Source organism: Podarcis vaucheri, assembly GCF_965113315.1.
Source record: "Podarcis vaucheri genome assembly, chromosome: 13".
NCBI lineage: Eukaryota > Metazoa > Chordata > Lepidosauria > Squamata > Lacertidae > Podarcis > Podarcis vaucheri.
In genome coordinates this window covers 9,828,823-9,849,785 of record NC_138751.1, presented here as the reverse complement: position 1 = coordinate 9,849,785, position 20,963 = coordinate 9,828,823, and the positions used below count along the sequence as shown (strand labels likewise).

The window sequence follows — 20,963 nt, the reverse complement described above, 5'->3', positions numbered from 1 at the left end:
AATGCAGGCTTTCGATGAAGCCTGGAGAGCGAGAGGGGTCAGTGCGCACTGACCCCTCTAGCTCTCCAGGCTTCAGGAAGCTATCCGCAAGCCTTCGGAGCACGGCGGGAGTTCCTGCTGGGCTCTTCAGGCTTACGGATAGTAGCCTGCATCCCAAAGCCCGGGGAGCACTCCACAGCGCACCCCGGGCTTCGGGCAGATATCCGCAAGCCTGTGGAGCCAGGGCTTTTTTTCTTTATTCCCCCCCCCAAAAAAAAAACCCTAGGTGCACCCTATGGTCCAGTGCGCCCTATAGAGCGAAAAATACGGTACCCCTTCAAAGCATCCAAGTTCTACATTGGCTCCCAGTACGTTTCTGAGCACAATTCAAAGTGTCGGTGCTGACATTTAAAGCCCTAAATGGCCTTGGCCCAGTATAGCTGAAGGAGATTCTTCACCCCCATCGTTCAGCCTGGACTCTGAGGTCCAGCTCTGAGGGCCTTCTGGTGGTTCCCTCACTGCAAGAAGTGAGGTTACAGGGAACCAGGCAGAGGGCCTTCTCGGTAGTGGCACCCGCCCTGTGGAACGCCCTCCCATCAGATGTCAAGGAAAGAAACAACTATCTGACTTTTAGAAAACAACTGAAGGCAGCCCTGTTTAGGGACTTTTAAAATGTTTGATGTTTTATTGTGTTTTTAATATTCTGTTGGGAGCTACCCAGAGTGGCTGGAGAAACCCATTCAAATGGACCGGGTATAAATAATAAGTTGTTGTTGTTGCTATTATTATTATTATTACTACTACTACCACTACTACTACTGTTACTACTATTGTCACTATCACTGCCTCCTGTGGAAACAAGTTCCATAGTTTAACTGTGGAAAAATATGTTCTTTTATCTGTCCCTAATCTTACAACATTCAGCTTTATTGCTCCAGCTACAACATTCAGCTAAAATTTCCAGAGTGGTTTAACAACCAATCCTTCTGCCCAGGGCACTCTGGGAATTGTTGTGTTCCAAGGAGAATACGGGTCTCCTAACAACTCAGTGTACCCTTAATAATTGACATTTGCCATGATTCTTTGAGGAAGCCATGACCATTTATCATGGAATGATGCTCCTTTAATGAATATTGCAGTTGGGGCCTAATACTAAACAGTAGGTTTATTTTCCCAATGTATCATTCTATTGCCTATTTCTTTTTTTAAAAGGGTGGTGCTTGAGAACACAACTTGTACAGCTGGGATTCTCACAAACCTCTTTCGAAGCTTAAACCTCATCTTTCGTTACAGTGACAGAAAGCATTGCTAAAAACTCAAACACACACGTACAAAAGAATTACCCTGATTAGCACATTTGTGGTTGTTGGCCGTTGGCTCATGTTATCACCTCTGAAATATTTTTGTCTAGATATTTCTCAGAATCCTGACACCTGGGTATTTCAGTAGTGGCCACTGGATGTCATTTGAAAGCTCCATCAAGAACAAACTGGTTGAGATAATGAAGTTATGAGAAAGCAGAAATACGAATCACCGTTATTCAGGGTCTAAGGAGGAGGAGGTAGTTTTGGTTTCTTGATGAAATATGCCTAGTTCAGAAACAGGTCTAATTTTGTTTTTTTAAAAAATATTTTTATTGCTTTTTTTTTTACCAGATAGAAATATTCAATCAATTACACAAAGAAACATCAGCTACAAAGAAAAGAAAGAAAAAAAGAATTGATCATTTCAAAGCTTGTTTCAGTCTACTATCGGACTTCCCCACATCTCCCTCACAATGCATTCTTAACAATAAAAATATCAGCAAATTATAACCTTGTTTCATGCGTTTCTTTTTTACTTTCAAAACTTACGTTTTAGTTTAAATTACTTATTACCAATTTACTCTAAAAAGCCAATATGATAACATTTCAGACATTTAAACATTGGTCCTTTCATTAATTTATTATTTAGTTTCAATATCCTCCACTCTCATTGCTGGAGCTGATCTTTCCGAGTCGTGCGAGTTCTTATAATTCATATAATTTATAAAGCTTTTGCAAATAGTCCTTAAATTTTTTCCAGTCCTCCTCCATTGCTTCTTCTCCCAAATCTCGGATCCTGGCCTGGCAGTCATCTCGGCCACAGAAACAGGTCTAATTTTGGACAGTTTTAACAGGGTCCCCCCCCCTTAATCAGACACCTGTTCCTTTTCGGGAAATATGTGTAGTTGTAATAATTTATTACCTTGACACAATAAAGTTGATCATCATAGTCTAATGATAAATTGCATACAGTAGTAACTGAAAATATCTTGCTGGCATCCATCTGTTTCAGGAGACAATGGAGTGAGCCTCTGAGGGTGAAGTCAAACCAATATATTAGCAGCACCAAAGTGACATTCCTGGGGCGCAAGCGTGGACAGTGTGTATGGAGGTTCTGGGCTGCCCAGACAAGACCACCCCCTCAGCCTGGCTGATGTGGTCCAAAGGAAAGTAGAGCAATACATTTGGCACCAGCTTGGCTTCAGGAGTTGCCAGAAGGAGGTGTACAAGGCACCATCCAACCATCTAGGGCAGGCATGGCCAAAACTGACCCTCCAGCTGCTTTGGGACTACAATTCCCATCATCCCTGACCACTGGTCCTGTTAGGTAGGGATGATGGGAGCTGTAGTTCCAAAACAGCTGGAGGGCCAGGTTTGGCCATGCCTGATCTATGGACTCCACTCCGGAATTGTGTAGGGTTTACTCCTTAGATAGGGTTGCCATATTTCAAACACTGATGCGCATTTTTCTGCCAAATCACATGAAAAAGTGATGTTTTGTGCTATTTTTTATGGAAAATCAGCAAAAACTACACTGCCGACATGAGTTACCACATGTCTGCATTTCCCGGGACATTTTGCTGATTTCCACCCAGACACTGCTACCAACTACAGTATTCTGGATATGTCTGGGAAATTCCAAACATATGGCAACTCTGCCTTAGGCTTTTCTTCTCCGAAAGATATCCCACAAAACAACAGTGGTGGCAGCCATGTTAGTGTGCGAAAAACACTACAGTTTGGTGATACAAGACATTTTATGGCAGCGTAAGCTTGAACCTTGCATCTAAGTGAGCTCTGATCCAAACAAAGCTTTTACCATAATGTGTGGGTTAGGTTGCATTCATACAGCAGTTTATTCAAATTCATGGATGTTTCCCTGTGGAGATTATGTTTTTGCTGATAAAGAGTTAACTCCATCTTTGAACTGTGTGATTTACTGACTGGCACGCTCTGAGACAGTTGGAATGGGTAGCTATGGGGTGCTGTTTGTGGGGCTTTTAGATGCCCAATTATTCTACTTTCTTGTGTCTGGGCTAGAGAGACAGAACATTCCATGTCCATCATCTAGACTTGCAGAATATTGTTGTTGTTGTTGTTGTTGTTGTTTTTATACCAGAGATGGCAAATCCATGTCCTTCCAGATGTTGATGGACTTCAGCTCTCATCCTGATGGTCTGGGGCTGATGGGAGTTGGAGTCCAATACTGTGAGGTCCAATTTCACAGACATAATCTAATTATTAAAGGAAGCGCTTCAGGTAGGGATAACCATGAGATGTAAATACTGGTCACCATTTATGATGGTCATTTTTAAAAAAATCTTCAATTATTTAATAAGGAAACATATTTTATTCTCCAAAGCAAAGGTATCAGACTGCTATTTTGCTACTAGGAAGGAGCAGGTGACAGTTTCAGAGGTACTGGGAAGTACCAAGACTTTTAGGTTTTGAGTTTCATTCTAAGTGCAGAAATATGAAACTGAGAAGCAGAACTAATGATGAATGTTTGAAACAGTTGTAGTTGTGCCAGGTGTGTGAGAGAGAAGAGCAGAGAGAGAATGTTAGGTATAGGATGGGGACATTTCATGGCCCTCATTCTTTAATTATTTTAGCATCATGTTTAACTCATTTATCCTCCCAGTGTCATGGCTTCATCCACTTAACAAACACATGCATTTCTCTCTTTCTTAATGTATATACATAGACATTATGTACGGAGTATGTAGACAAGAGAGCAAGAGAGGGAAGCAGAATTCAATAAATGCACACAACTGATGAAGCACTTCTTCAGCTTACACAAATCTTTGCAACTTCTTTTTTATAACTTATTTTTCTTAACTTCAGGTCTACGAAATCCTATTCCAATTTTCACTATGGGTGAACTAATTTTGACAGTTCGTTGGCCCAGTGTCACTGTTCAAATCTCAATTTAATCCAAGGTATCTCTGAAATATTTCATTCTTCATCCTCATGCTACTTCTTCATTCCTCGTCTCTTTGTGGGCTGAAATTAACCCAGGAAATCTTCCATTAACCATAGTTAACTGTTCCATCTGAACCAATAAACTATCATTATAAGATTTGGAATAAGCTAGGATCTTAAACTATGGTTTAGAATTGGTTTAAATCTTGGTTTGCCCTGATCCTGGTGAACCTAACCTGTTGGTTCATATATAACTGGAGTCTATGGTTAATGGAAGACTTCCTGGATTAATCCAGCACACTAAGAATATGGAGAGAAAGGGCATAAAGCTTGTGCATATTTCAGTTCAATAAAATGAGTTATATATGTTTGAATCAGATCATTAACTGCAATAAAGACACCACAGAATACAGGAAGGGCATCTCATAAATAAAAGTACCGGTATGTATATGTTTAAAGTACTATGGATCTACACATGTACCCAGACAGCAGTGAGAATGGAGGCAAAGATGCCATCCAATCATCAACATTATTTTATTTCATTGCATAGTAATCCCACCACAACCAGTAATTTGAGGGACGGCCTTCTCTTCTGCAGAACACCCAAGTCAATGTGTTATTCTTAGGCTGCTACCAAGTCTGGGCAGACTTACAAACACTGTTCTTTGGGGGTTCCAGACTTACTTGTTATGTGGCCAAAGATGCTCATAATTTATGAAGTCCAAAGGTCTTCCTTCCTAATGCTTTTTGTGAAGCATCTTTGACCTCATTGTTCCTGATGGTGTATATGAAAGGGTTCAGCACTGGGGCAAATATCATGTTCAGTACAGACACAACTTTCACCAACTTGAATGAAGCTCTTGTGACAGTAGCTCTTAAGTAGATGAAAAGGACTGCTCCATACAAGATGCTGACCACAATGAGATAGGAGGCACAGGTGGAGAAGGCCCTCTGCTGTCAATGATGTTGGAGATGCAGGAGGAAATCAACATCATCACCACCACAATCATTGTTGATGTGCCTCTATAACAAACTCTGTGTCCACAATACCTGCCCCCCAAAAAAAGCTGTACATGGAAGGGTGTTGATTTTCTTTTCTTTGCTCAGATAAAGAACCAAGGGCAGAGGTAAAACCATGTTTCCTTCAACAGTGCCCATCTTTCAAGGAGATCTCACCAACTTTCCCTGTAAAAGATATTACATTGATGGTCTAATTGCACTTCTGATTCACACATGAAAGCGATATTTCATCTAAACCCTGCAAAGCCCTTCTTAGAAATCGTATAACACTAATGAAAAGTTATTTCACCTTCTCCAAAAGTTCTGGGATTCTGTCTCTAGGGCTGTGCCCCTTTGTGATTTCCCATCAGAAACACCCAAAGCTGAAGGTTGGATCAGGAAATGTTGAGTCAGCCAGGCCCCGCATGTGTTGATGTTTTGTAAAGAATTGAATGCTTTATTTGACATCCTTCACATATTCTAAAAGTCTACATTTTCCCATGTATTTTTTTCTGGAATTTCCTTTAGAGTAATGTATGGAAGCAAGAATTCAGTCATGCAATATTTTACACAGGTTTCATGGCTGTGTAAGGTTCAAAGGTTGGCTACAGTAGCCCAGGAGTGAGATCCTTTTTCAACTTGTGTCTCATTCCCTACATGGCAGTGATGTGCTTAGAGCTTAGAAACTGCAAAGGTCTTACTTCCTAAGTCTTATTTTAAAGCACCTTTGACTTCATTATTATGCATTGGTATTGTGGAAATCCCTTTGGTATTTCTTCTTTGGAGATAAAAAGCTGTTTAGAAATCATTTAATAAAAGAAAACTTTGTCTTCCTGGCCACACTATCTTATTATAGCTAGGGTGAGGAATCTGTGGCCCTCTAGATGCTGTTAGACTCTAAAACCCAACTTGAGTCCCAGTCATAACAGCCAATGTGCAAGGATGATGGGAGTTGTAGTCCAGCAACATTTGGAGGGCCACAGTTTCTTTATCCCCATAGCATCTTCTGAGAGTGCCACCAAGTCTGATAGGACTTCCAGGACTCGTGTCCCCAGACTGATATGCTATGTAGTCAAAGCTGCTTCAATGCAGGGTCTGGAAATGGACAAGACACCCAAAGAAGGTGGATGAAGCCAGGTATTGGCTTTACTGAGACATTACAGAAGTGTTCTCAGGTTCAGTCCCCATCATCCACAGGTAGGACTGGGGAAAACCTTTGTCTGCAAGTCAGTATTGGTCCTGCCAGTCGGTGTGGACATATCTGACCTAGATGGACCAAGAGTCTGATTCAAAGAAGGCCAATTATTCAGCTATCTCTTGCCGTTATCTGGTAAGTTGGGACATAAAAATGTAGATTACACTTTCTATACCCATCCATCCATCCATCTCCTCTAATCATCACTAAATTGATTGGCAATGGCACCATTTCAGAATAGAATCAGAGCTGTGGTAAACTTGGATCCAGAGGAGCATAGGGTAAAATTACAGGGGATGATGAGGATATATTTATATACTGCCCATCTGACTGGGTTGCTGGGATTCAGGTCTCTGTGAGCACTGAGTTAGACAGCAGTCCTTTCCAACCCTAGTCAGTGCTTAGAACTTAGAAACTGCAAACGTCTTCCTTCCTAAGGCTTTTCGTAAAGCATCTTTGACTTCATTATTCCTGATTGTGTATATGAAAGGGTTCAGCACTGGGACGACGATCATGTTCAATACAGACACAGCTTTGACCACACCTAAAGAAGAGCCCTTGACAGAAGGTCTCAAGTAGATGAAAAGGACTGACACATACAAGATGCTGACCACAGTCAAATGGGAGGCACAGGTGGAGAAAGCCTTCCGCTGTCCACTGGATGAAGTGATACGGAGGATCGTGGAGATGATGAAGATGTAAATTACAACTGTCAAAAGCAGAGAGCTCAGGATCACAGCCACAGCCACTGCAAAGCCAAGGGCTTCAATGATTTTTGTGCCCCCCCCCCCGCAATCTTTAGCAAAGCTCCAACATCACAGAAAAAATGATGTACAATGTTGGAGCTACAGAAAGGAAGCCTCACAGCCTTCAACACCTGGAAAATAACTGAGAAAAAGCCTGCAAGCCAGGCAAGCCAGTGAAAGCTTAAGGCAAACCTGAGAGGTCATGAGGGTGGGGTACCTTAATGTATGGCAGATGGCTAAGTATCTATCAAAGGACATGATAGAAAAAATGAAAAACTCTGTGACACCAAAGAGGAAGTAGAAGAACGACTGTGCCATGCAACAGTGGAAGCAGATCATGTTCTTTGCCGACAGGAAGTTGACTAGCATCTTCGGCATAAACACAGTAGTGTGTCCAATCTCAATAATAGAGAAGTTGCTAAGGAAGAAGTACATTGGCTTCTGGAGCCGATTGTCCACAGTCATGATGAGAATGACGAGACCATTCCCTGTAAGGCTCAGAAGGTAGAGCAGGAGGATCACCACAAACAAAAGGATATCCATGCCCTGAAAATGGGGGAATCCCAGAAGGATGAATTCTGTCACTCTTGAGCAATTTGTTAAGTCCATCCTTTGAGTCTGCAAGTAGACAGGAGAGAAAAAGAGCTAATGAGGAAAATAGGAAGCTGCCTTCTGGTGAGTCAGACAATAGGGTCATCTAGCTCAGAGTGGTCTATCACACAGTTCGTGGGCTACATGCTTGATCTTGTAAAAGCTTGACCTTGCAACTGTTGTTACAGTTGTGCAGTAGCAACAGTTGTGCAGCCCATAAGCATCCCACAATGACCACTCACAGATGGTACGGCAGCAGAAAGTAGACTTAGCATCAGCTCCAGGCATGCTAGCACGGACAAGCCAGGACAAACCAAGTAGTGAAAAATCTGCCCATTTTGGTTCTCCAAGTTTACCTCCTTCCAAATTTAAAATCCATTAGCTCTTTGCTACAAATTTCTCCCAATCACCACATTTGCATATGCAGTTTGGGTTAATATACAATCTCTACAAGCTTCCTTGCATTTATATGGTTTTTTAAAAAGTAATAAATGCCCTTTCCCCTGCCCTTTCCCCTAGTATAGCTATTCTGCATTGGAAGATTGGGTTGATTTGATTAACATCCTATGCTCTTTTGAAATGTGTTTGGGAAGGGGTTATTGGGTTGTTGTTTTTATTTTTTTTATATGTTTTGTGGTTTTATATTCTGATTTTATTCTGTGAAATGCCCTGAGGCCTGCTGGTATAGGAAGGTATATAAATTGAAATCATCATCATCAACATCATCATCATCATCATCATCATCATCATCTGCATTGGAAGTGTGGATTTCTAACAGGGGTCGGCAAGGTTTACCTTGCCTGGGCCAGTTCACTCCAGCAGAGATCCCTCTGTGGGCCAGATTGCACACACAGGTTAGAGCCCGTGCCCGCTTTTCCAGCTTCTGAGCAGATGCGATTTCCGACATCTGTGTCTGTGCAGACACAATTTTTGGCATCTGCACATGCGCAGACGCAAATTCCAGTGCCGTGGAAGTGAGTCCCCGTGCCACGCTATGCCAGTTTAGAGCAGCGTGCAAGGACTCGCTGAGCGGGCGGCTCGGTTCAGGGCAGTTCATGGGTGGATTAAACGACCCCCGTGTGCTGCTTGCTGCCCATGGGCCTTAGCTTGCCGATGCCTGATTTAGAAGGATAGCTATGCTTGAGCCATGTATTGCTTTGGAGAATGCTAATTAGAAAGGCTTGCCTTTAAATGTGAATTGAATCAAATTTCTCCTCTTCCTTCTTACCTAGTCTGTGCAATTTTGTACACATTACTTGGCATTGAAAAATTCAGAGAGGTGCAAATTTCAAGGGATGACTATGTTTGGGTTTCTGCACTGCATCAGAAAGTGATAATTATGTAGGCTAAGTGAGAAATGAATTAGATTTCTCCTGAATTTCTAGTTTTAAAGCACGAGATGGTGGGGTGGGAGAAAAAGAGTGTAAGGATGATCATAGGAAGAAGGAGAGAAATGATGTCCATTCTTGGTATTCCCTTGGGATACACAGCATACTGGGGAACAATTTTTTTTTTCATTTTCTGTTGCATGAGATTTTTCAACTGTTCTTATATGTTCTTTCAATGCTGATTTCAAATCTGAAATCAATTTTTGTGTATGTGCTGTAAGTTATCTTTCAATTTCCGACTTTTGCCGATATGTCATATTTACACTGGGGATAAGTGGACATTGACACGTTGATCTACCCTAACAAGATGGTAATTATTGTTTTGCAGACTATTTTTTTTGTTATTTTTATAGTTTTGTAACCTAAATATTTGTATTTTTCAGATCAGACCATGGCTTATTCAAGTAGACAAAAATGTGTAAATATGTGGGTTGTCAAAAGCAATTGGAACAAATTTGTCATTCTTCATGTATTCTAAGGGAAAAAGTGTACATTTCCCCACATACTTTTTCATGATGTTTCTCCAGTTTCATTTATACACACTTATAATTCACCTTTACCTTTTTTAGAATTCACCTGTGCCATACTTTACCCAGATGTTATAGCTGTCAATCAACCTATGACCAACAACCTATGAAGTAATGAATGCCAGCAGTAGGGACTGCCAAACACTTATGGTCTATAGAGACCCTCCCCCCCTCTCTCCAGCCTCTCTGTCCATTTAGGGGAATGTAGAATTTGTGTTCCTGGCATTGGGTAATCAGGACAGATTATGGATTCTGCTGGTTTTCTATGATGGCTGTGTGTTTTTTGTTTTGTTTTTAAAAAATACTCTAAACCAGAAACAGTTTAAAACATTCCCTTAACTGATCTAAGGAACAGGGGGTAAACGAAAGTGTTTTCAAATTCCTCCTAAAAGTGAATAATGATGGAGATGGCTACACCTCTCTAAAGAGGGCATTCCATAAATGGGGAACCACCCTACCATGGGTCTACATCAGCCAGGCTTCCCTAGTTGTTGCACCACCAAGAAGGCCTCACTAGATGATGTCAGGGCCTGAGATAATTGATATTGTAGAAGGTTCTCTTTTTCTGTACTTGGGCCCCAAGCCTTTTTAATGGCTTTATATGATAGCACCAACAGCTTGGATTGGTCCCACCAGCTCACTGGCAGCCAGAGTTTACAGGACAGTGACACGTGGTTCCATTGGACTATCCATGTGTCTGGTGTGAAACACAGTATCATTAGTGCTGTCTACATGCACAAGGTTTGCAGAAATATGCTTTAGAAAAAATGTAAGCAAGGGAACCTCAGCATAATGCAATGAGGGCTCATCATATTCAGTGGCCACAGAATTCTGAGTGTCCATTGTGTGCATGTGTAGGAGGGAGAGAAAACATTTTGGGGGATCATGGAATGGTGTATTTCAGAAAAGAGCATGGCTGACTGACTGGAACTTTGAATTCTGCAATATCCTACTGCAGATCTCACTTGTAATACATTGATTTCATTTGAAAAGCCTACCTTCCCAATACAGTCATGTTGTTGTTGTTGTTGTTGTTTAGTCATTTAATCGTGTCCGACTCTTCGTGACCCCATGGACCAGAGCATGCCAGGCACTTCTGTCTTCCACTGCCTCCCGTAGTTTGGTCAGACTCATGTTTGTAGTTTCAAGAACACTGTCCAACCATCTTGTCCTCTGTCGGCCCCTTCTATCAGGGTCTTTTCCAAGGAGTCTTCTCTTCTCATGAGGTGGCCAAAGTATTGGAGCCTCAGCTTCATGATCTGTCCTTCCAGTGAGCACTCAGGGCTGATTTCCTTCAGAATGGATAGGTTTGATCTTCTTACAGTCCACGGGACTCTCAAGAGTCTCCTCCAGCACTATAATTCAAAAGCATCAATTCTTCGGCGATCAGCCTTCTTTATGGTCCAGCTCTCACTTCCATTACTACTGGGAAAACCATAGCAATATAGTCATACCTCAGGATAAATACGCTTCAGGTTGAGTGCTTTTGGATAGCGCTCCGCAGTGCCCTGGAAGTAACAGAGTGCGTTACTTCCAGGTTTCACCACTCACGCATGCGCAGACGGTCAAAATGACGTCACGCGCATGTGTGGAAGTGGCGAAACGCAACCCTCACACGTGCAGACATGCTGTCGCGTCTTACGTTCTATTCAGGATGCGAACGGGGCTCCGGAACGGATCCCATTCGCATCCCAAGGTACCACTGTATGCCTAATCCAGTCCACTGCAGATTGAGCAGTCTGTAGCTTCAACATTTATCATGTTAATAGGCAAGGAACCATTAAATTGGCTTTAGATGTTGTAATAATATGTAATATGGAATTAAGCCTGCTGTGCCTTTCACATTCTTTAAGGGTGATGAAGAAGTCCTAAGAACATATGAGAATCCTCCTGGATCAGACCAGTGGTCCGTCTACTCCAGCATCTGGTTCTTACAGTAGCCAATCAGATGCCATGGGGAAGACTAGAAGCAGGACCTGAGTGCAACAGCTCGTTAAGAAATAAGTGCTTAATTCAAAAGCAAATTATTTTTTAGTTAGGTGAATTCAAAACTATTTGTAATGCGGAATGTTGATTTCCCTTATGGGAAATGACAGAACTTATCATTAGAGAGCGAATCCATAAACATTAAGCAGAAGATCCATGGACAGCTCCTCATTTGCACCGTATAATTTGTGGGAAAGCTTTTAAACAGTGCAGATAAATTTAAACACATACACCAAATTGCAGACACAGCATTGTGCATCTTGATGTTTCAACACATGCTTTGCAGGTCTAGGGAGCAATAATCTCAAGGCAATCTTCAGCAGGGTTGGTAGATAGAGACAGGAGATCACTCAGAACAGATATAGCTATGTAGCTGACACTAAGGGAAAGGACAGGATAAAACGGCAGCTGGATAAAACTCCAAGACTTCTGAAGAAGAAAATCCATAGGATTTAATTTCAGTAGGATGATACATTTGGAATATGACTGGCAAAAATGTATGATTGGCTATCTGGTTGTTGGCCTGAACATGCACTATTGGCACATTTGTGATGGATCCAATAGCTATAATGTGAGTATATAATCCCCCACCCATCCCTTTTTAGAAAATATGCTTTGTAGTCTTAAAGCAAATACTCATTAGTTTTCAGTCATGCGTTCATTTCCTGCAGAAGCACCCTCTTGCCTTGCTTTGTATCATTTCTCAGATTCTCCAAACCTAGACCTGAAAACAGCACTTATTTGAAATGTTTATTCTGCTAAAAGAATCTGTATTCTGCTAACAACAACAACAAACCTCTCCCTCCCTTCTCACTTCCCCACTGACTTCATCTGTGGCTTCTTTTCAAAATTGTGTTGATCGAAGCAGAAAGTAGATATAATGTTTTTTTGTGTTTTACTGGGGTCTTCTTGTCTCACTCCGCCACCCATTATGAGAACTCTTGCCACTTTGTATTCAGAGGAATATTAGAAGTACAACATAGCTATAGTGGTTAATATATGTAGAAACTTGTATGTGTGCCCAGCTGGATCTCACCAAAGGCCCATAGAGCCTGCATCCTCTTCTCATAGTGACCCACCAGATGCCCCTTATAGGAAGCCCATGAGCATGATCTAAGTGCAACAGCAGCTCTATCCCCACCTGTGATCCCCAGCAAGTGTCAGGCTTCAGGGAATTGGCTTCCTCCCCCTTTGACAGTAGATAAGCAGAACAAAGGAAAAGGAGTATCCTCACAAGTTAGAAACTTTAATGACCACAGAGAGAGAACAAAGAATCCATTTCCTAGGAATGAAGGTGCTCCCAATTAAGGGTCCCACCCACTTCCTCCCTAGTCACCCACATCACTACTGCATCTTGCAACCTGAGCTCGTAACCACTGTGCTTCTGTGCAGGCACCTTAACTGTTCTCCTTGACCTTGAGCTGAGCAGATGGATGCTTTCATGAGACAGTTAATCTCTCTCTCTCCCCCAGCGCTTCTTCTCCATCCAGAATTTCCCAGCTTCTGCCTTCTGAACTATGCCCCTCTGCAAACCACTGGTCCAAATCTATACTGTCCTCCTGCTCCTGGGAAGCTTCGGGATGTCGATCAGGAGCAGGGGAAGGGGAGTCTCCCACCATTTCTCCTCAGTGCTGGGTCCCTGACAGCAAGTGGCATTCAGAGGCATACTGCCTCCAACAGCAGATGAGGAATACAGCCAGTGCAGCTAGCAGCTATTAACTAATGCATGTAAATTGTACTTTTAAAACAAGAGAGGACCACCTGCAACTCTCCAGCTGTTTTTGGTCTTCAGATCACATCAGCCCCCAATCAGCATGGCTTATGATCAGGGATGATGGGAAATGATGTCCAGCAACATTTGAAGGCTCATTGGTTCCCCACTCCTGGAACATATAAGTTTTTAAATTAAAAATGTTTTCAAGAGCTACATTGTTCATTTATTTTAAATATTCTGTGGCTGCCTTTTCAAGGCCAAAGCTTCCACAAGGCAGTCCATAAGAAAAATGGAGGTTGGTAAAAACATAATTCCAATATATACTGTGATTTTAAATGAGCAGTTAAGTTAAGTTAAAACATTGTACAGTAATACCTCCATGAATGTCTGCCTCATCTAGCTTCCATTCCGGTGAATGTCCACAGCAAACCCAGAAGTACCAGAATGGGTTATTTCTGGCTTTTCTGCTCACGCATGTGGAGAAGCGCTAAATCGTGCTCCGCGCACGTGCGCAAGCACGACACTTTGCCCTGCGTCCTTTTTGGCTAGCAGCCTGGGCTTCAGAATGGATCCCGGCCACAAAACAAGGTACGACTGTACAGGCAGGCCAGAACCACACTCATATAAAATAAATGTAAGATCAATAGGAAGGAGCATGTTAAAGTCAATGTGTTAAAAGAAAAACAGCAATGGAAGTAATTAAAAGCATGCAGCATTGCATCTCGACTGAAAGAAGAAGTCTAGAATAGGGTTTCATAGCCCATTTCAAAGCCAGCACAGATGTATCTCCCTCAGGAGGAATTTCCACAAATGTGGCTTGAGAACAAAGCCAAAAATCCTGGATCCAAGTTTGGATTCAGTTAACTTCTAAAAATCCAAACTAAATCAAATTCAGTCTCCATTTCTAATGTCAGTATTTCCTTCCAATAAATTCCATCAGCCTACAGAGGGAGGGAAGAGAACAAGGTGTAACTTATTGCCTCTGCTGAAATACTGTCACCTGGCAGCAGGCATTCCCATCAGGCTACTGAACCTATTTCTATCCTAGTAACTTTAAAAACAGGTCTCTGACCTTGATGTTTCACTCCTCGCTCCTTATCCCCATTTCTTTGTGCGTCATGAACTTGTGTGAAGATTGTGTGAAGAAATAGACTATCTTCTGCCTGATCTTGCATGAACTTGTGGGAGTCTCTTTTTATGTTTTTATTTGCTGAAGAGTGGGATAGACATGCTTTAGCTAAACCTATTAAAATAACATGGGGATACAGGAAATTCAATGAAATAAGGAGAGAAAATGTATTCTGCTCTCTATTTTGGTGCAGGATGAATTGAATATCCAAATAATATTTTTTAAAGTTTCCATCACCTCTCTCTTAACAATATTGGTGAGCCCAGTTATGGATTTGACCAATTGCACAAGAGTGTCAGAGTTCATCTTGCTTGGATTCCCACATATTTGGGGAATGAACATCACCTTGTTCCTCGTGGTCCTCCTGCTCTACATTTTGTCAGTTGCAGGGAATGGTCTCATTATTGTCATGGTGAGAGTGGACCGTCGGCTCCAGAAGCCCATGTACTTCTTCCTTAGCAACCTCTCTTTCCTGGAGATGTGGTACACCACTGCCGTTGTTCCCATGATGTTGACCAACCTCCTGTCGGCAAAGACCACCATCTGCTTCTATTGTTGCATGGCCCAGTCCTACTTCCACTTCCTCTTTGGCATCACGGAGTTTTACATCCTCACGGTCATGTCCTTTGACAGGTACTTAGCCATCTGTCAGCCGCTCAGGTACACGACCATCATGACCTCCAATGTCTGCCTTCAACTTTCGCTGGTCACATGGCTAGGGGGCTTCTGCACCATCCTTTTGCAGACAGTGCTGGTCGTAAGGCTTCCCTTCTGTGGCTCCAATGTTGTCAACCATTTCTATTGCGATATTGGGCCCATGTTGAAGATCGCCGGTGGAGACACGCATCTTATTGAAGCCCTCGGCTTCCTGATTGCTGTGGCTGTGATCCTGGGCTCCCTGATGCTAACGGTGGTATCTTACATCTTCATCATCTCCACGATTCTGCGCATCCCATCAGCCAGCGGACAATGGAGAGCCTTCTCCACCTGTGCCTCCCACCTGACTGTGGTCAGCATCCTGTACGGGGCAGTCCTTTTTATCTACTTAAGACCTTCTGCCAAACACTCATCTTTCAGCCTCAACAAAGCCATCTCTGTGCTGAACACTGTGATCACTCCAGTGCTAAATCCTTTCATATACACCATCAGGAACAATGAAGTCAAGGAGGCTTTACGGAAAGCCTTAGGAAAGAAGGTGCAGAATCCACTTATACTGTGAGATTTGGACCGTATTGGGAAAACGTACAGAGCAATCTAGTGCTAGGGATAGAGAAGGTTTCCATGTGGTCCACATTTTTAACCAAACCACCCAAATTTGCACCTCTAAGACTAACAGGTGGGTCAGAAGAACATCTCACTTCTCCAAATTTCTTGGCTTATTTTTTTTTTTTAAAGGTACCCAAATGTCTAAAGTGCATATTCTAAAAATGTGCATATTGTGTTCAAATATGTCCATTGTGACAATTACATTTTGTACTGCAGAAGCTAGAAAGAAATTTCATACACTTTTCTACAAGATGCCTGTTGCACTTCACAAGCGTTGTCACGACACCTAGTGGCCAGACCCAAACAAAACACAAACCTTAAATTAGACGCAAGCATTATGCTAGAAGCAATACAGTGGTACCTCAGGTTACATACACTTCAGGTTACATACGCTTCAGGTTACAGACTCCGCTAACCCATAAATAGTGCTTCAGGTTAAGAACTTTGCTTCAGGATGAGAACAGAAATCGTGCTCCAGCGGCACGGCAGCAGCAGGAGACCACATTAGCTAAAGTGGTGCTTTAGGTTAAGAACAGTTTCAGGTTAAGAACAGACCTCCGGAATGAATTAAGTACTTAACCCAAGGTACCACTGTATCTTCTTCTTCTTCTTCTTCTTCTTCTTCTTCTTCTTCTTCTTCTTCCTGCTGCTGCTGCTGCTGCTGCTTTCTTAACCACCCAGGATGGGCTACAACAATTTAAAAATACAATATTAAAATTAGTTAAAGCAAGTTACTGTCAAGTTGGAACTAAAATATATAATTCAGGTGTCTAAGCCAAAAGTAAACTGGATGCAATTTCAGCATACAACAAGCAATACATAATCAAGGTACCAGATCCACTTTTGTGGGGAGGATATCCCACAGATTTGGGGCTGTCACAGAGGAAATAATAATAATAATAATAATAATAATAATAATAATAATAATAGGAAGAAGAAGAAGAAGAAGAAGAAGAAGAAGAAGAGATGCAAACTAAGGTCAATTTTTAAAATTCACCACAGCGATTAAAAAAAGAGTGAATAGTTGGGCTGCTTAAAAAAATGCATTGCCACAAGAGGGCAGTAAATAATTTAATAGCACATTGGAATATAATAAGAAAAAAAGTGTTGAAACACCCTCCAAACACTGAAGAGAGTGTTCACCAAATCTTCTTAGGAACAGAGTTCCATGATCTTGGGTGCTGCTCACATACCAGGTGCGGACGCCAGCCTTGCTGAAGATTGTCAGAACAATTCATTCCTTTGCTTGCTATCACCTCCACCATAGTCAATAGCGTCACATTCATGGCATACATTTAAAGCACTTTGACAGTCACAGGGAATCCTGGGAGCTGCACTTTGTTAAGGCATAGCTTCCAACATGCCGCAGAAGAAAATCAGGATTTTCATCTTTTGGGGCCATGCTCCCGAGTGAATCATATGAATCGCACGAGATGGCACGCGCACCCCCAAATGTGCTTCTTTCAGGGTTTCTCTCTTGTGGGAGCCAGGTGACTCATGCAAGAGTGCGGCCTCCCAAAATGTGCTTCTTTCAGAGCAGTGCTCTTGCGGCAGCCAAAACGGAACATCCCAGGATCCAATCAGAAGACAGGATGGCTTCTGTAACTCTAGGATGTCCTGCTCAAAACAGGACAGTTGAGAGGTATGGTTTAGGATGCTGGAAGTTGCAGCTCTGGCAAATTAGCACCATTAACAGCCTACACTTCCCAGAATTAGACATGACTGTTAAAGTGGTATAGCAGTGCTTTAAGTGCTCATCTGCACCTATATTAACCCTGTTAGGTTTCCCCAGGGAAACCCAGTCTTTAGCACTGAATCAGAATGTATGGCAATTGGATTTTCGATGGATGGCTGTTTGTTCTTATTTAGTGCTAAAGAGCAGGTTTTCTGGGGGAAAGCAGTGGGGCAAAGGCAAAACCACTCCGACTCATGCTTAGATAGCACGGGACAAGTAGAAAATCACTCAGATCTGTGATTTGTGGGCACAGGGGAAGCAGAAGTGTGGACAAGCCCAAAATGTATGGTATGGATGTGACCTCAATTGAGAAAATGAACCCAGGAGGATCACATTGGTGGCTAACCACTTGAGAGCAGCAGAGGCAATCAATACATAAAAGGTAAAGGTAAAGGTGCGGGACGCGGGTGGCGCTGTGGGCTAAAGCCTCAACGCCTAGGGCTTGCCGATCGAAAGGTCGGCAGTTCGAATCCCCGCGGCGGGGTGCGCTCCCGCTGTTCGGTCCCAGCGCCTGCCCACCTAGCAGTTCGAAAGCACCCCCGGGTGCAAGTAGATAAATAGGTACTGCTTAGCAGCGGGAAGGTAAACGGCGTTCCGTGTGCGGCTCTGGCTCGCCAGAGCAGCGATGTCACGCTGGCCACGTGACCCGGAAGTGTCCCCGGACAGCGCTGGCCCCCGGCCAATAAATGTGAGATGGGCGCACAAACCCCACAGTCTGTCAAGACTGGCCCGTTCGGGCAGGGGTACCTTTACCTTTACCTTTAAAGGTAAAGGTACCCCTGCCCATCAGGGCCAGCTGTGACCGACTCTAGGGTTGCGCGCTCATCTCGCTCAAGAGGCCGGGAGCCAGCGCTGTCCGAAGACACAGGGGCAATACACAGGGCAATCAATTGGTCTCAGATTCACCAGTCAATAATTAGAATAAGAAAAAGGACTGCACTGGAAGCCACATGGGCAAATATCTAATCTTAAAATTAGACCAGCCTCTTGGGGGCAGCAAAGGGCTAGAAATTAGAGGTAGCCGTATTGTTTTCTAGTTCTTGTGTGTGAAAACCACAGAAAGTTTCATATAACTTGTTGAGCCATACTTTCCTTCACCACCACCACAGCTGCTACTTTGGGGTTTTGCAAATGAATTGCACTCTGTTCTTTATTGTTGGTGGGGGAGAGGCTGCTGTTTGCTTGCAGCGTTGTGGGTGGCGCTGTGGCTCCATGGAAGGCAAAAAAAGTTAAGGTGAGGTTTGCAGAAAAGTGGCTTTCGGCAAACAATGAGTAGAAAGTGGTTTCCTTTTTTATTGCTAAGAGGAAGGCTGCTTTTAGGATGCCTACCCCTACAAAAGTATATTACTACTACTACTACTACTACTACTTCTATTATTATTATTAATTTATCCCCCATCCATCTGGCTGGGTTTCCCCAGCCACTCTGGGCGGCTTCCAACAGAATATTAAAACACAATAACACATCAAACATTAAAAACGTCCCTAAACAGGTCTGCCTTCAGGTGTCTTCTAAAAGTCAGGTAGTTGTTTCTTTCCTTGACATCTGATGGGAGGGCGTTCCACAGGGAAGGCACCACTACCAAGAAGGCCCTCTGCCTGGTTCCTTGTAACCTCACTTCTCGCAGGGAGGGAACCGCTAGAAGGCCCTCGGTGCTGGACCTCAGTGTCCGGGCTGAATGATGGGGTTGGAGATGCTCCTTCAGGTATACCGGGCTGAGGCCATTTACATCTTTAAAGGTCAGCACCAACACTTTGAATTCTGCTCAGAAACGTACTGTGAGTCAATGTATGTCTTTCAGGACTGGTGTTTATATGTTCTCGGCAGCCACTCCCAGTATGGTTTCAGGGGGTAGTGAGGAATGGATACATTTAAATGTCCCCTTTGAAAAGTTCCCCATGCTAAAATCAGTTCTCCACACCTGGGTTTTAATTATTCTGATCAGTGAAGCTTCCAGACTAAACGAAGAATACTAGAAGAGTCCTATTAAATCAGAACAACAGCCCACGTAGTCCAGCATTATGTTCTCAAAATAGCCAGACAGTTGCCTCTACGAAGCCCTTAAGCAAACAGAGGAAGTTTTTTTCTTCCCCGGACACACAGCAAAAACATGAACCAGCATCTTTAGAACTGATATATTTCACTAATGAGCCATAAAGAAAGGGTTTTCCAAGTAGTTAAGGAATTTGTGGAGTTGTCCTATTTTCTGAAGGTCCTGCTTCTAATTAGCTTTGGCTTGAATTAAGTTTTGTGGAACTTGTGGCCCTGCAAATGATTTGGACTCCAACTTCCATCAGTCCTAGGCTCCATGGCCAGAGACCTTGAGAGTTGTAGTCCAATAGGGTGCTGAGAAGTGAAGCTTCCCAGGATTCTCCATCGCTGCTAAAGTTCCATGGAGAATCCAGAGAACTGTACTTTTTTGAGCATGCTGGGAATTACAGCTCTGGGAGACTATCACACTGAGCAAATTATAGTTTTCAGGATCCTCCTTGACTTTTAAAGTCAATACAAGGGTGGTTTCAATGTATAATGCAGATGCCACCTAGAAAATGATCACTTTGATGGCCAACTACTTAGGGGCAGAAAACATACATGAACAGAACATTATGCTCACATCCACCACAGTCTACAATTAGAATAAGAAAATGAGCTAAGCTGAATCACATTGGAGGAGGACCACTTGAGGCAAGATCTCATCTGACACTGGATGACAATTCTCTTGGGGGCAGCAAAGCAGTACTAATTAGAGGCAGCTGTCTTATTTTGTAGTTTCTGTTGTGAAAACCACAGAAAGTTTCTATATATCTTGTTGACCCATATTTTCACCTACCAGCACTCCAGCTGTTACTGTTGGGTTTCACAAATTAGTTGCAGACTCTGTTTTTGTTGTTGTTGTTGTTGTTGTTGCTGTTGATGGGAGAGGCGCTGTTTGTCACATGGCTGTTGGTGGCACTGTGGCTCCATGGAAGGCAAAAAGTTTAAGATGAGGTTGCAGGAAAATCACCTTTGAACAACAAGAAGAAAGTGGTTTTCTTTTTCTATTGCTAAGAGAAATGAGAATGACAACTGTGGGCAGTATAGTCCTACGAAAATACAGTTTCAGGCGACAGCGAGGAGTGGAAACATTTCCCTGCAAAGTTCCCAAGCTAAGAAAGTTCAGTTCATCTGACTGTGAAGCCTCCAGACTAAACTCAGAATATAAGAATCATAGAATCATAGAATCATAGAATCATAGAGTTGGAAGAGACCACAAGGGCCATCGAGTCCAACCCCCTGCCAAGCAGGAAACACCATCAGAGCACTCCTGACATATGGTTGTCAAGCCTCTGCTTAAAGACCTCCAAAGTAGGAGACTCCACCACACTCCTTGGCAGCAAATTCCACTGTCGAACAGCTCTTACTGTCAGGAAGTTCTTCCTAATGTTTAGGTGGAATCTTCTTTCTTGTAGTTTGGATCCATTGCTCCGTGTCTGCTTCTCTG

At 42.8% G+C, this 20,963-nt stretch overlaps 2 protein-coding genes across 2 annotated transcripts; one reads left to right on the top strand and one right to left on the bottom strand.

Moving 5' to 3' along the window:
• Window positions 1-6,800: 6,800 nt before the first annotated feature.
• LOC309517564 (olfactory receptor 6X1-like) lies at window positions 6,801-7,688 on the bottom strand (the record flags this gene model as incomplete). The annotated part of the gene is made up of 2 exons (XM_082196781.1): window positions 6,801-7,108; window positions 7,265-7,688. The coding sequence occupies 2 exons, from the start codon at window positions 7,686-7,688 to the stop codon at window positions 6,801-6,803; spliced, it is 732 nt and encodes a 243-aa protein (XP_082052907.1).
• A 7,126-nt stretch (window positions 7,689-14,814) lies between these two features.
• Window positions 14,815-15,699, top strand: LOC309517563 (olfactory receptor 6X1-like; the record flags this gene model as incomplete). The annotated part of the gene is made up of 1 exon (XM_082196780.1): window positions 14,815-15,699. The coding sequence occupies one exon, from the start codon at window positions 14,815-14,817 to the stop codon at window positions 15,697-15,699; it is 885 nt and encodes a 294-aa protein (XP_082052906.1).
• Between the last annotated feature and the right edge of the window lie 5,264 nt (window positions 15,700-20,963).